General features: G+C 45.1%; 1 protein-coding gene across 3 annotated transcripts in view; it reads left to right on the plus strand.

Moving 5' to 3' along the window:
* LOC147692342 (inositol-trisphosphate 3-kinase A-like) overlaps nucleotides 1-16,650 on the plus strand; it is a 913,921-nt gene that overhangs the window by 612,194 nt on the left and 285,077 nt on the right. For all 3 annotated transcript variants that reach the window (XM_086938574.1, XM_086938575.1, XM_086938576.1), the window contains exons 3-4: nucleotides 3,460-3,544; nucleotides 14,502-14,715. In XM_086938574.1, coding sequence (XP_086794700.1) covers nucleotides 3,460-3,544; nucleotides 14,502-14,715 — 299 coding nt within the window. The remainder of the gene's footprint in view (nucleotides 1-3,459; nucleotides 3,545-14,501; nucleotides 14,716-16,650) is intronic.

The raw sequence follows: 16,650 nt of genomic DNA on the forward strand, positions 1-16,650 counted from the left end.
TGGAGGGGCGCTGAGGTCGTCCCCATTTTTTTTTTTTTTAAATTTTATTTTTGTTGTTGCATTCTCATGGTATACATTCACAATTAAACGTACTGTAGAGCAGCGTCAACATTCAGCTGCCTACGATCAATAGAGCAACTTTTAAATTTTTTCCCCCCCCCCAACATAAAACTTGCTACTTCAGGGGTTGCAGTGTACGATCATGAACTGTAGGCCATTGCAACCATTATCCGCATGCAGGCATTCAGCAATCCTAAACACAGTCTCTGGCGATAGCAGTCTCTTGACCCTTAAGTTCCCTGGTCCCGGACTCATGCAGTGTACCTGGGCCTCCCGCTTCCCCCCTCTCATCACTCCAAGTCTTCATCGTCCCCTGAGCTGTCCCCATCCTCCTCTTCGGGCAAGGGCTCACAAATGTCCCCCCTGTATGTGTTCCATGGTGACCAAATCCTGTTCCATTTACGTGGATTACGTCTCTGTTGATATACTGCCCTCTCCGTCACCATGAGCACGTCCATATTCCTGCACCATTGCGCCAGTGTCGGTGTCTCTAGTGCCCCCCAATTCTTCGCTATATCCCGCTTAGCCATCATTACTCCAATGACCACCCAGCCCTTGGCATGCAACGACAAATCTGTTGGGCCCCATACGTTCAAGAGACAGATTCTGGGGTCAGGCGTGAACGGGCTTTGGAGGGCCTGACTGATCGAGCGTGCGACACGCCTCCAGTAGGCCTGTATGTTTGGGCAGGTCCATATAGTGTGGAATAGTGTACCTTCCTCCCCACATTTTCTTAGGCAGTATGGGTGTTCTGCCCTGTGTATTTTATGTAGTGTAGTGCGGGTGTAGTAGACCCTATGTAGTACCTTGAGCTGGACCAGCCTGAATCGGGTGGAAATACCCGCCTCCCGAGGTCGTCCCCATTTTTAAGAAAGGCTGTCGGGACGACCCAACTAATTATCGCCCAATTAGCCTGCTTGACTCGACACAAAAGGTTGCGGGCAAAGTAGTACTAGGTAGGATCTTGCAATGGGCCGAAGAAAACCAGGTTCTGTCAGATTTCCAGGCAGGATTTAGAACAGGGACAGGCACCATCGAGCAGACATTTCGCCTTCTAATGCTGTATTGGAAAGTGGTCGTATTGGGTAGGGGTAGTTTGTATTTAGTCTTTATAGACTTACGGACTGCCTTCGACCGGGTCCCACGAGCCCAATTGTGGAATGTCCTAGATGGGTTGGGTATCCCCCCTTATTTGTTGGGTTTGCTTATCAAGTTCCATGAAAGCAACTTTGCCCAGATTAGATGGGGTGACCAGGGGGAAAAAACATCTCGCATCCCTGTAGATAGGGGCGTCCGCCAGGGTTGTGTGCTAGCCCCCACTCTGTTCTCACTCTATGTTAACGGAGTGGTGGAGCATCTCCTTCAACATCCATCAGACGCACCGTCCCTGGCTGGCAGAAAAATACCTACGCTCCTATTTGCAGATGACACCCTTCTAATCTCAAAATCACCCGCAGGCATCCAAAAGTTGTTCTCCAGCTTCAAGGTCTTCTGTGACACCAAGGGCCTGTCTATAAATATAAGCAAAACCAAATTCCTTGTTCTTAACCCCCCTAGGAAATCTGTTATTCCTCCTGTTCTAGACTCAGTCCCACTTGAAAGAGTCAAAGAGTTTGACTATCTGGGCATTCGACTCTGTGACACCATGAATTGGAAGGCACATCACCAAAAAGTCTTTCTGACCCATAAGAGGGTCACAGGCGCCCTGCTTAAAGAACAACGTGCCTCATCTCTTAAACCCATTGGGGCACTATTAGACATCTACAGGGCATGGGTGGTGAGTGCAGCACTGTATGGTGCGGAACTGTGGGGCGTACAGAGAGTTGACACCTTAACCTACCTCGAAAACAACTTCCATAAAGATCTCATGAAGTTACCCCACACTACCCCTACACTCCCCCTCTTACTTGATGCAGGTACACGCCCAATATGTGAGCAAGCTAGGTTACGCCCCCTCTTACTATGGGCCAGGATATGGAATGTACCAGAACTGTGCAGCTATGCTGATGCCCTAAGAGATCTCCTATCCCTACCGGGCTGGCACAAGGTCAGCTGGCTCAGGGAAGTCAAGCGGCTTCTCCATGAATTGGGTCTAGGAGACGCTTGGGTCAACAGAACAGCACCTTCTAAACAAATGCTCAAGAAGACTTACTGGTTATGGGTGGCTAATGAGAGAATGTGCAATTCTAAACAATGCAAATCTGTTGTTGAGTTTCTCTTAATCAAGGAGCTCCCCTATAGAGAACCATACCTGGACTTAATTCATAACCCGGGCGACAGATCATTGTACTTCAAATTTAGGGTAGGGGTACTTCCCTTAGGGCTGTTAACTTCTACTTGGAAGCCACCATTACAAACCATTCCATATTGCCCCTTCTGTGATTCAAGGGTTGAGTCCATTGCCCATTTGTTGTTTGAGTGTTGTGCATATGCAGCGCCCAGGTCGAGATGGCTGAAGCCACTATGTAGGAGCTTGGGCACCAGATCACACCTGGAAGCTCTACGCATATTACGTTCAGATGCTCGTCCCTTCTTCGCCTGTTGCATGGCAAAATTTTTGGGCTGGGCTTGGCGGATAAGATCTGCAAAGAAACTGCTGCTCCAGTAATGTGTTTTTTGCTTGAACCTGGCCTTATGTCTGGGCTAATAATCCACTCTTTTAATATTACTGTTGATTTTGTAGATTTTTTATATTGTGTATTGTCAAACTGTTTTTATCTATTGCTGTAATGTAATGCTTTTATGATATGCTTTTATATCGAAATAAAGCTATTCAATCAATATGTCTTCTGCAGTAGGGTCACAAATTAGAGCAGGTCTCTTAACAGAGTTATTAGAGAGGTCCTTAAATAAGCTTTTATTAAATCCGATTTTAATAAAATCTGATCCCAGCAATTTGAGATATTTGGCCTTCCTTGTAGCACCCTTTAATAATCTTTGGCACATTCATTTTGCACCTAAAATGATTTGCTTCCTCCTTTCCCCACTCAGCCATCATCAATAACTCTTCCAACCACTGCCTCTCCTTCCTACTGCACTTCATAAACCCCTGACTTTAGTGTCGCTCCAGTAAGGCACTTCTTTCTAACATCCCTTCCTCACCATCACCCATGTAGAGCTATGGAAACCCATTATGAATTCCTGTACATTGTCGAGATTGTTTTGGGATACTTTCCTGTTTCTTTACGCTGTTGAGATGATTATTGTGGGTATTTTTGAATTTTTATTTTATTAATATTGTGAGCACAGTCCATAAATATGTTTTGTACAGAGCTGAAATTTGCTTTTTATGTGCTTCTCTAATTCTGTAAAGCCATGAAGTACTTCTTACAGTGTGGTGATAACAATCGAACTTAAGATGTAATTGATGACTAACTCTTCCTTTCCCATTTTCTCTAGACCAAGTCATGGAAGACTTTCTTCACTGTGATCCACTGGTCCTTACAAAGGCAGAACTCCTGGGTCCAACTCGCTGGCCATGAGGGTGAGACTAATAGAAGCACTATTTCTCTGGGAGAGATAAACCCTCAGTGGCTGACTTCAATCTGAAGGTTTCCAAAGAGATTGCCATTTGGCCTCTGTAGTTTAAAATGTACATGCTCCCATTAACACACATACTTGAATGCCATCAGGTTCACTTCTAAATGTCTGCTGACAATACCCAAATTCACAGTCGATTGAACAAACCAAGTACCCAGATAAGTAACAAAGAATGTCTATATCACATATTCTGTTAAATGAAAGAACATTTCTGATCTTGTTAAATAGAGTTAAAGAGATACTGGCATTTAGAGAGCCATATTACAACAGGATTTCCTTCCATTTACTTAACCACATCGCTGCTTGAGATATTCCTCTGCTGTGCTGGACAGCAATAAAAACGGGTGTGGTCATGACGAGCTCAGCTCGTCATGAGCATGGAAGGGGTTAAGTGCTTGGATCCGTTTGTAGGGACAGTAAACTTTGGTGGAGAGAGACTACAGTCACGATGTAAGCTATGGCTATGCTATCACAACACTCAGCCTACCGTCCCAATTTCTGGAAGATATGAGGTGACCAACTGGATGGCTCGCTTCTGCCTAAAATTGAACGGGGAAAAAACTGAGCTCATGCTCTTGGGACACACACCCTCGTTCAAAGCCAACCTACTATGGCCCGCCTGTCTTGGCCCCCCCACCCAAAAAAATAAATTACAATAAAAAGCCTGGGCATCTAGCTGGACCAGTCCCTTAGCTTTAACCATCAAGCAGTGGTGCTATCTGCTTCCTGCTATGGTCTATTCAGGCTACTATGCAATATTCTCCCTCTGCTCCCTTTTCAGGCGAGACAGATTAGGGTCAGGGCCTTATTCTGTCTCATCTAGACTACGGGAATGCCCTGTATCTGGTAGCCCCCAATCCACTATCCACAGGCTCCAGATCATTCACAACTGTGCGACTCGTACCGTCCTTCAAATTCCTCAACAACACCTTATCGGCTCTGGACTAAAAGATCTCCACTGGCTCCCAGTCAAGGAACAAATCCAGTTTAAGGCCTTGTGCTTTGCCCAGAGGACGTTTTGGAAAACCATCTGCCAATCACTACTCACCCCCTACCAGCCCTCAAGAAAGCTTTGATCTGCCTCATCACATCTGGCCCTCGTTCCCAAGATCAAGAGAGCAAGATGTGGTGGCAGATATTTTGACTTCAATGCAGCCAAGCTGTGGAACTCACTTCCCCTTCCCCTGTGAGCAGAGCCCAACCTGCTCTCTTTCTGAAAACTTTCCTCTTCAAATAATTCTCGGCCCGGCTACTTTCTGTCCATAGCACTAGGACGCCTCAAGGTAGCAACTGGGCTCTACAAAAACCTTTTTCATTTCATTTCCTTTCAAGATATAGATTGGCTGCCCCATATTAGGTTGTCCTAAGGATCAATAGAAGGCATCCTTAGGATAAGTGTTTATGGAACTGGTATGTGTAGACAGCTAACGAAACAGAAATGCATTTGAAATATAAACTTCCGCAAGCAGCAGGCGTGTATGGGGCCTCGATGGTGTGCCGGGGAGTCGCACAGCACTGGGGGACACTGCCGGGCCAAGCACTAGCTATTGGCTGCCTTCACCTGCTTATTTTAGACCTGTACACATGCCCCCCCCCCCCCTCCTCAATGGCCCATGCCTCACTTCAGCGGCCTGCTGAGCACCATACGATACAGTAAAGTGGCAGAGTGACCAACCTGGCGGGACCGTGCCCACCATTAGTTGGCAGCTGTTTGCTACAACCTTGGAAGAAGAGAACACCCCGAGCGGTAATGCCAGCAGCTTCAGAAAAGATGCCATGGCCTGGATGGAGCAGCGGCTACTGCGCCACCTAGCAGCTTCATGCGACACCTCACTCTGGCCTGAGTGTGTGACTTCAAGGAGGCACGCTGATACAGTGAAGATGGGTGCGTGCAATATATCTGCCACACTGCTGCCAGTCCCAAAAAAGCCTATCAGTGACCAACAATCTCGCAGCAAGGCATGCCTTTGGTTCCTGGCGTCTGCCTACCTGTTTAATACCGGTGGTGCACAGAAGTGCATGGAAGAGAAGTGCAGCAGGAAGAGGTACACTGGCAGCTTACAGCATCCCGGTGGGTGAGAGTGCATGGTCAAGAGCCTTACACTACACCGACATCCTCCGCTAGAGACACACGACCTACAGGGCCTGAAAGGCTGCTACCTCGAAGGAGTGGCCGCAGCACCACCTAGTGGCAGCTCTGCAAACTACACCCAAATGAGCAGATGATTCAAATGTGTCCCTTTGGTAGATGGGCTGTACATATGAGCCCTTGCGACCTCACCTCACATAGAGCATGCTGCTGCAACATTTAACATTAACTCCTGCCGACTATTTCTCATTCGAGAAGAGAGCGCTAAACCCCAGCGAAGAGCTCCTGGAAGCGCTAGGCTGCCCAGACAAGACACTTGCCAAGAATCCAATGATGCCAAGAGCAGCAAAGCCCAAGGTAGGAAGCCCAAAAAAGGCGCAAGGAGAACTTGTGCTGCACGTGTAAAATCTAGTGGCTATCTGATGCCACCGCAAGTGAGGAAATTGCAGCACCCGCCCCAGTGGTGAATGAACAATACCTCAAGCTTGAAAATGGGTACCCCTGAAGGAAAACTGAGAGCACGCAGTCAGAGGTGTGCAGTAAGAAGACCGCAACAGCAAACCTTACATTACAGGCAGGAGTTCGGCAGAGAGAGACCTCTCCACAGAGAGGAAGCAATTCTGAAAAGGAAGAGGCTGTGCTAGCCGGCCGGCCGTCCGATGCACAGAATGGTCACTGCTGGCCCAGCATTGAAAATGTCACATGAAGTGACCGACCCCGCCAAGCATGCCTGAATGGAGGCATGAGCAAGCTCCACAACGACAAAGGCTTGAGGTGCCAGTACTATACCCTGGAGTGAAAAAGGTAACCTTTCATCCAGGTAGAGGAGCACCGCGAAGATCCCTGAGGAGGAGATGGGGCCTGCAAAAGCTCCACGAGGAGAAGAAGGATGTTCTACCGATAGGACAGACCTGCAAAAGGTCCGCAGCAAAGAAAAGACACAGGGCCAGATGTAGGAGAGGAAATACCGGTCGGTAACGGCCGATTTCGGCCGTTTACCGACCGGTATTTAGGAATCGGCATGTAGGGGCCAGTATTTTACAGAATCGGTAAATTTACCGATTCTGTAAAATACCGAATCGGTAATTTTACCGATTCGGTAATTCCACATGTAGGTGGCACTCCTGAGAGTGTCACAGGCCCTTTAGAGTCGGTATTTTACCACCCAATCCTATTGGGTGGCAAAATACTGAATGCAGGTGTGCATGCACATCTGTGCATGCACACCTGTGCCATGTGACACACAGACATGCCCTTAGGGCATGTCTGTGTGCCACATGGCATACATGCCTGTATTTGGGGTGCTAGAGGGTGTCAAAGTGACACCCCCTGCACCCTTGCAGGATTCGGTATTTACTGATTCGGTAAATACGAATCGGTATTGCCCATTGATTCCTATGGGCTTCAAGGCCCATAGGAATAAATGGGCAATACCGATTCGGTATATACCGAATCGGTAAATACCGAATGTTACCGATTCGGTAATTGAAAATTAAATGTTACCTACATCTCCCACCTTCTATTTTACCGATTCATAAATACCGAATCGGTAAAATTCGGTATTTATGAATCGGTAAAATAGAATTACCTACATCTGGCCCACAGTCATGAAGGAAGTGGCCCGATTAGTGCCACCCGGGTCACTCGTGACCACCTCTCAACCTTCGAAACAAATGAAGAGCCGGTCAGACCAGACAGTAGAGAATACAAACCAAAGTTTTTTATCAGTCAAACACTCGAGTGGAGTCCAGTCTGACCAGCCTCCTTGGATTGCTGCAGAGGGACTGGCCCCCACCAACATGGTATTACATGATATATATTTCCAGTACCCCTAAGTACACGCCAAGACTGGAATTTTCCAGTTAGTAGCTGGTGAACAAAGGAGACACAGAAGGATGAGCAGCACTCCTAGGCCTAGGTACATGCTATCTCAGTTCCAAGGTTACTCTGCCCGTGCTCGCCACTCTAATGGTGGGAGCAGGCTTATCTAACGGGAGAGGTATTTAATGACAAAACAGTCTATTCATTAGTGCAGCGAAGCTCAACCTTTAAGAAACAGGAAAAAAGAAATAACGAGGTTGCTTTCTGCTGAGGCAAACAGAATGAGACAGAAGTTTAGTTTCGATCATGGTATAAAATGGCGACTGAATACAAAATGGTGCCGCAAATGCTAACTTAAATCGTACAATGTTGGGGAAAGTCGGCCAAAAGCATCTTCTATTCCAACAGACCCTCCTTTCAGCATTTGCTAAACATTTTACCACTGGTTAAAAAGCAAACAACTCCTGGCATACCATGAACACTACTACTACATGTTAATACACGCATTATCAATATTAAAAAATGCCTTCATCTATTGGCATTAGGTCGTGGATATCCTTCATCATCATAGCCGCTGTCTTATGGTCCTGTTGTGGAACCTTATGTTTGGGTGTCAGTTTTTTTTACACAATAAGCACAGAAGACAATGTATGCACAAGCAACAGGTGAAAATTATACCAGCAATTGCAACTGGAAAGATAAGAATTTTTCAACCCCAGGAAGCAAATAGACCCCTCAACCATCCAGCGAGAGTCTCTGTACCATTTTCTTTGTGGATGTCAGAGGCAAGCCTATGCAACTTCTGGATAGCAGCATATACATTAGGGACATGGTCTGGGATGTATACACAACAACTACTACCAATGATGTGACAGTTCCCTCCTCAGTCAGCTAGGATGACGTCTAACACCATCCTGTTTTGTAAAGCAACAAGCCCCGTAGCCTGAAGCTCAGCTGTAATATTTCTCAAAATTCCGGCTGTGGTATTATTGACACTTTCTACAACTCTTGTGAGCCGACAAACCTGAAGGCTACTGAACGTAGGGCCCTAAAAGGGTATGATACCCTTCATAGCATCTGTGAATTGCTGCAAAGTGGTATCTGATTGATCTATATCTTCGGTGTTAATAATTCTTCTGACTCTGGACAGGTATGTGCTCCTACGCTGCAATCGATGGTCCTTATGGTAGTTGGACGGTGCTATATACATTGGGGGAAGAAGGAAAGAGTGGTAACACGTACCTGACCATTCCCTAGGAAGCCAAACATAAGCTTGGAACCCACAAACAAAATAAACATTATGTGGTGGGAGTAAAGGTGGACTACTAGTCGTACTCAACGTGTATGTGTAATTGCAATTGTTCTCTCCCACTTTTAAAAGCTTCCCTATCCCCTGGACACAAACCCCAGCTGTCATGTTAACTACTGACACCAGCATCGCCTCATCCTTAGTAATTTTGCGTTTCTGGAAGGATTAGAAATATTCTGTGGCATTAAACACTTGAAAATCCAACATTTCATTTCAGAGCCAGTTTTCATTCTTTACTTTCTCATACATATTCATACAAGCTGTTGGGGACAATGTACTCAGGGCTCCTTGTTCCTCTGACCCAGTGGAATTACACCCTTGGTGGAAACATATATATTCTACCACTGTGCGAGAGTCAGCAGATGTCATATTCAGAGCGAAGGAATCTAAATGATGATGCACCACAGTAAACAGTTCAAACCACTCCTCGCAACTCCCAAGATAGGATAACGGCATTGATAACAAAACATCACTCTTATGCGTGACTGAAGAGAGTAAACCACAGATCCAGCAATTATTAGCCTTAGACATATTGTGGGCCTTAAGCAGCATTTGCAAAAATAAATTGTCTACATATGTTTTTCGATGTTTTTCTTTATGAGGGGCCAAACTAACAAATATGTGTTATGGGGGGCAGGCATTGTACCAACCAGGGAAAGTACTGGGTATTCCTTCTCCAGAAACCATGCAATATCAAGGACTATTATCAGGAAAATTACAACAATCAATACAAAAACTATTTTACTCATTATGGACCAACCAGCCCAACTAGATCCATCCTGCTCTAAACGTGGTAACGCAAATGGCTGCTCTTCCTCAGTAATAGGTCAGCAAAATGGGTACATTGTAATCAGAGGAAATGAAATACAATAAGGCTGATGACAAGAAAACAAAAAAAGGGGCAAATGTTTCCAGTGTCAATTTGAGCCTCACTGGTAGACTCCTATTGTTCATCAACGATGGCGCTGTTGAGCACCGGCGGTGGAGCAATTCCCAGCTCATAAGGAAATTCCACGTCGCTCAGGATAAGGTACCTCCCTCCAGGGAAGCACGTTCAGTCTATCCTGTCTATCCTGTCCAATGTCTGAACAATGCACCAATCTTGCCTCTCCCTAAACTACCATTGGTACGACAGGCAAGGTACACCCTATTTCTTACAGTCCATTCCTTCTAATCTGACTTCTCTTTTGGTGCACTAATCCTCCATCTGGGGCGCAGATTGTACCAGCAAACTCCAGGCACAGAAGGGTCAGAAAAGAGGGGCTCTGGGGGCTTAGACACAGAGGGGCCAATTGACTGGGACTCGAGCACAGGTGGGCTAATAGAACAGGGCTCCTGAATGGCCCTGACTTCAAGGAACACTGCGCCATTCAACATTGCATCATTCTCATCCTCTTTTTGGGTCCACGTCAGTTGAGCACCCGTAAAAGGGACAAGGCGGGGCACCTGCTCCCACTCAGAATCCCGACGCCGTCAAGGACCCACTGGTCCTAACACAGAGGAAGAGGTACTTTCCGGCAGTGCTGACTGTTTTTCCAAATCTTTTGCTGGCAACCTTGACTGCTGTGCGGGTGGCAAGGAGCACCTGAACCGGCCCCTTCATCCGCGGCTCCAAACTTCCTTTCCTCTTAAAGTTACGTGCCAGGGTGTAGTCTCCGAGCCAAATGTTAGGCCCGGGCCCCTCAGGTGCTGATGTGTCCTGGATCTGTTTTTTAATAGAACATAGACTTTCAATTAACTCATACAAATAGTCCACTAATAGAGGATATTCAATTTCCAAAAATTGTCGCGGGACGCCCCAAACATTTTCTGGGTCCCCAAACACGACCTTGTCGGGTGACAGTCCTGTCCTAGAATGAGCTGTGGCTCTAATTAACAAAAGGGCTAATGGTAAAGCATCTGGCCACTGCAACCCTGTGCTCTCCCAAATCTTTGCTATCTTCAGTTTGAGAGTACCATTGTACTTCTCAACCATGCCTGCTGACTGGGGTTGATGTGCAGCATGAAATTTCTATCAGATATGTAGTCCTTCAAACACTATTTGGATAACTTTCACATTGAAGTGACTTCCATTGTCACTCCAAATCAAACAGGACAAGCAGAAGCGAGGAAAGAACTCCTTGAGGAGCACCCTTGCAGTCTCTATGGCTGTGTTTTCTTTGGTGGGGTAAGCGTCAACCCATTTTCTGAAAGCGCAAACAACCACTAACACATATTTCAGATTGTTGACTTGATTCATCTCTATGTAATCTAATGGAGGACCTCAAAAGGGAAAGTAAGGGGTGTGAAATTGCCAGGTGACGTAGGGGTACCCTTCCCAGGATTGTGCATCATACACACCATACAATATTTGACCAAATGGGCAGCCGTCTTTGGGATATTGTCATTGTGCCATACAGGATCTAACAATTTACAGATACCTTTTGCACTGATATGGGCTGGACCGTGCGCCATAGTGACTATGGGGAGAACGTATGCATCTGGTAACATCCATCTCTGTTTCCCTGACTTATCCGTCTAACACCCTTCATCATCCAAATGTGCTGTACTTTCCTGTCATACTGATAAATCCTCAATTGTTGTCTCACTCTGAATCTTCTTGACATATGACAACATATCCTCAAACATGGTAACCTCGGGCACCCACCTAACTGGACCTGGTACAAACATCCTTTTCATCTTCGTTTGGGCTGTCTCCTTAGCTGTCTGGTCTGCAAATGCATTCCCTCTACCCACATCATCAGGTATTGCCTTACTGGCACAAATGTTTTTTATCGCTAATGTCTTGGGGAGTGTCAGGGTAAACAAGAGCCTATATATAAGAGGGCAATTTTGTATTGTCATCCAGTGGGAAGTGAGAAACCCCCTCTCTGCCCAAAGTCACCCAAAATTACAGGCCACTCCAAAAGCATTCTGGCTGTCAGTATAAATATTGACAGCCAGTCCCTCACTCAACTCGCAAGCTCAAATAAGGGCAAAAAACTCTACACCTTGGGCCGACTGGTAGGTAACTCGTGACATCTCAAATACCATGTGTAGTGTTGTGATTGCATATGCAGCTGTTGTAGTGCCATCTGGTAGCTTAAAACAAGAGCCATTGACCTATAGTTACCCATGGGGGTCAGATAAGGGAACCTCAGTCATGTCAACCCGTTCCTTCGTCTCTTTCTCTGCTCGAAAAAGACAATCATGTATATCAATTTTCTCACTCTCAGAAGGGAGGGGTAGCAATGTGGCTGGATTTAGAGTGTCACATATTTTAATTGTGACATGTTTTGCAAAGAGAGTTAATTCATAGCCAGTCAGACATGCACTGGTGAGGTGCTATGTCTTAGTTTTATTCAAAGGTGTATCAACAGCATGGGGTCCATGACTCTGCTGTCTGTATCAAGTATGAGCCAGGCGGATTGCCTTATCAAGATGGCTACTGCAGTGACCACTCTTAGACAACTCGGGAGGGCTCTTGCGACTGGACCAAGAAGAGCAGAAAAATAAGCACACAGCCGTTGCTTACCTCCAAATGCATGCCTTAAGACAGAAAGGGCACTACCGGCCATCTCGTGTAACTACAACACAAACAGCTTCATGTCGTTAGGCGTACCAAGCACAGGTGCAGAGCAAAGCGCAACTTTTAATTGCTCAAAAGACTGCTGACATTCAGGCGGCCAAGGCAGGGGTTCATGCACATCTTTAGTGAATGTGCTAGCAGGGGTTTTATTAGTAACAAATAATTAGGGATCCATTGGTGACAGTAGGAAGTAATGCCAATAAAAGCACGCACATCCCTCTGAGTTTTAGGGATAGCCATTTTAACAATGGTGCTGATGTGCTCAGGGGTCAATCTCCTACCCTCCTTAGACAGTAAGTGACCTCAATAGGTGACTTCCTGTCGACAATATTGAAATTTAGAATGGGACACTTTATGTCTGTGGTGAGCCAAATGCAACAACAACTTAACCAAACTGTCTCTGCATCCCTTTTCAGTGTCAGAAGCAATGAGAATATCATCCACATACTGAAGCAATACATTACCTGAAGGGAGCGTGAGGTGGTCCAATTAAGCCTTCAGGGCCTGGCTTTATATACTAGGGCTCTCAATATAGCCCTGAGGAGCTTGACAGAATCTAAAGCTTCTGCCAGCTAATGTAAAACCAAACAAATGCATGCTGTCGGGATGGATCAGGATACTAAAGAATGCATTTTTCAGATCAATGACAGAAAAGAATTAGCTGAGGAAGGAATCATCATCAGAAGGGCATTAATGTCAGGAACCACCGGGAACTGAGGTACCACTATTTTATTAACTTCGTGCAAGTCAATCACTAAGTGATAAACATCTGGAAGATCATCAGAGGAGCCTCAAGGTTCCCTCTTAAGAATGGGAAGAATAGGGGGGAGGGTTGGGGAGGAAGGGGTGTGTTCACTTTGCTGTAACATCTGATTTTAAAATAATGTGTAGATTGCCGATTTGAAATGTGCCATTTTCTTGTGCAGTTGACCTCGGTGTGCGAGGGGCTGCTTTATCTGTGCAATCTCTCAATAAAAATTTGTTCTAAAAAAAAAGAATGGGAAGAATAGGGCTATTACACACATTCACAGTCGTCTCTTCAACAACCCCTGACTGAATCAATGCTTGTATAATCTGCAACAAGGCACGCTCCACTGCTTGTGGTATTTTGTACTGAGGAATATGAGGAAAAACAGCATTGTCTTTAATTTTAATGGAAACTGGGAGAATTTGCAATAGTCCTTCGTCCGTGGCACCTGTTGCCCACAACATGGGCGGCCTATCCTTAAATTCAGCAGGGAGGGGTGCATTTTTGGACAGACACTGCTTAGGCTGACCACATTCGGACCCATTGTCATGTAAACACCTTCCGGAGAACAACAAATAGTTGCATGCACCTTCTTTAGTAAATCTAAGCGCATCAAATTGTCTCCACAATTAGAGGTCAACAAAAAATTGTGAATCCACAGTAAAATGACCCATAGTCAATGTGAGAGGTTTAAAAATGGGGCCTACAACCAGTGCACCAGAAAATGCTACTGAAATATTATTATGGCCAGACAGAGCTGTCCCAGGGACCAGTGAACGTGAAATAGAGCTATTAATAGCACCTGTATCCACCCAAAATTCCTTAGCTGAGCCATGCAAATCTGCGGTAACCTAAGGACCGCTCTGTTCTACAAGTATCTGACCTGGTCCCTCACCCTGTCCCTGGCTGTTCTGGCTGTGAGACATCTGTCACCTCTTCCAAATCATAGTCATCATGATAATACTGTTTGCCCCTAGGGCCGTCAAAATAGTTCTGGTCAGTGCCACATGCAGGATGCACTGTTCCTGGAGAATATAATTCTCAACAAATTCATACAATTTCCCTTGAGCTTTTCACACACTGTGTAGCCAACACAGTTAGCAGTGTGCACCCTTAGTTTACAGTACATTAAGTTTGAATACAGTGTTGAACTTAGAGTGCTCCTCTTCCCTCTTTTTTTGTAAATGTGAGAAGTAACAGATAGTGACCGTAATTAAAATCTAATGAAGTGCAAGTAAACAGTGTTAAATGGATATTTTAATGTGAGTACCTAGCACAATGCCGATTGACATCTTTCATTAACTGCATTATATTTTAACAACTGAAGCTTGTAGTTATTTAAACAAAATGCCCATTTGTATTTCAGGCAACTTTAAGCCAAGCGAACATGGGCAGATCCTGAAGAAGTTCAGCCACGTGGAGAATGCTTGCCTGCAGGCATTAATGGAGGATGCCCTCCGGCCTTACGTACCTACGTACTACGGTGTGGTGGAAAAGGAGACCGACAAGTACATCCAGATGGAGGATCTGCTCAAAGGCCTAGAGTCGCCCAGCATTATGGACTGCAAAATGGGAGTCAGGTGAGGACTCTATTATCATTACCCTCAAAACCTAAAGGCTACTCAGCGGTTGTTGTGGGCCGGGTATTATAGGAGCTCATGAAAGTAGATGGAAGACTCGCATATAAAGTTCTCTAAGCGAGCCCTAGAATAATGTATCAGGAACATGCGGAAAAAGGGTTTAGTACAGCCAACATTTGGAACAAACTTAGGAGTACCATCTCCAATCATTTTGGAGATAGTTGAGAATCCATTTTGAATGCGTCAACAATTTATATATAAATACAATTTATATATTTGTAAATGGAATATGAAGGACTGTCCTTTAAAAAAAAAAAATCTACACACCTTGCCCAAGGGATCAGATGTTTCCTTTGCAGCTTCTGTGCCTACGAACCTTTGAGTCTTGCTACCCCCTTGCCCAATTTCCCAGGTACGTGGACATTTACTTTAGCCACATGCTTGAGCAAGAGAAGGATTGCTGACTAGCTCCCCAACCCACATTGCCAAAGAACTGGGAGTCTGTTTTTTGTTTACCCCAACATTTCCCAAGAATACACTGTTACCTTTTAGGGACTCTTCCCCCTTCGACTTGCCAACAAGGAAGGAAGGATTGCAAACATGGTCTGACAGTTACTCTGGTGCCATCTTCACATTTTCAGACTCTACCAAGACAATTATCAGCTGCCTAGGTCCCCTATGGCACATAAATGGAAACACTAACAAAAACCAAGTGAAACCACTTGACCTAATGCACACTGTTGCACTTCCCGCTGGAGTGCTTCTGTTCAGTTTATCAACATAAATCTTTCCAATTGTTAAATAACAGAACCATTACATAATCCAAGCAATCATTACATAGTTTTTTTCATTGTTGTTTACTTGTTTCATTTTCGTGCCCAAGGTACCTACGCCTCTTACGCCTTTCCGAACCCTACACGGTAGCTAACCAGTGTTCGCAGCCACCCGATGCGGAGTAGGCCCTCCTTATGATCATAGATGACCCTGTGGACGAGGGAAGGGGTGGGGGAAGGCAGGGGGGTAGCATAAGTTTCCTTTCTTGTTTACTGTTCAGTTGTTCATTTTGGTCATCACTCATTTCAACAGCACAGTGGCTGTTCCGGCTTGTACAGCCCATGATATCATGTATGTATCGCAGTGATGGTCTTTTTTCTGTATACCACCGAATAAAAAGATTTAAACCTCAAACCCTTGGGGTCTCATTTATGAGGCCCCTTGTGCCGCCGGAACTTCACTTTTGTGTCATTCCATGGCACAGGATCCTGCACAATATATATCCGGCATTTTTTGGCTTAATACTGCCTGATAAATATTGTTACATTTAACACAGTTTACTGCATTAAAGCGGCATGCAATGGGTGTTGCTGGGGGTGTTCCTTTCTTTAAATTGTCCTTGAAAATCACTTTCATTGCTGAGCAACTCCCAGTGCTGATTGATGCTCTTTTTGATTTCTCGGGAACTGGTAGAATATTTTGATACAAAGACTTGGCGTTTCTTCTCTGGTTTGGTTGTTGATATTAATAATGATTCCCTGGTCTTTTCTGCTACTTTGTGTTTAGTGTTCTCCAGGAGTGTGTCAGGGTATTTTTTATCCAAATATTTGTCTGTAATGATTTCCAGGTTGTGCTCAAATGATTGCGTGTCCGTGCAAATCCTTTTAGCTCTCAGCATCTGTGAATACGGCAAATTTTCGATTACATTTTTAGGATGAAAACTGTTGTACATCAAGGCTGTATTCTTGTCTATCATTTTGTGGTATACCTCAGTCTGGATTTCCATGTCTTCTATTTTCACTAAAACATCCAAGAAAGGAATCTTCGTGTTTTCTATGGTCTTAGTGAACTGCAGGTTTTCATCCAGTGTGTTAAGTTGAAGTATTTTCTGTTAATGTATGGCATAAGGTTTTCCTTCTTCTTTCATCAGTCACATTAAAA

The sequence above is a fragment of the Lissotriton vulgaris genome, chromosome 9 (assembly GCF_964263255.1).
Source record: "Lissotriton vulgaris chromosome 9, aLisVul1.2, whole genome shotgun sequence".
NCBI lineage: Eukaryota > Metazoa > Chordata > Amphibia > Caudata > Salamandridae > Lissotriton > Lissotriton vulgaris.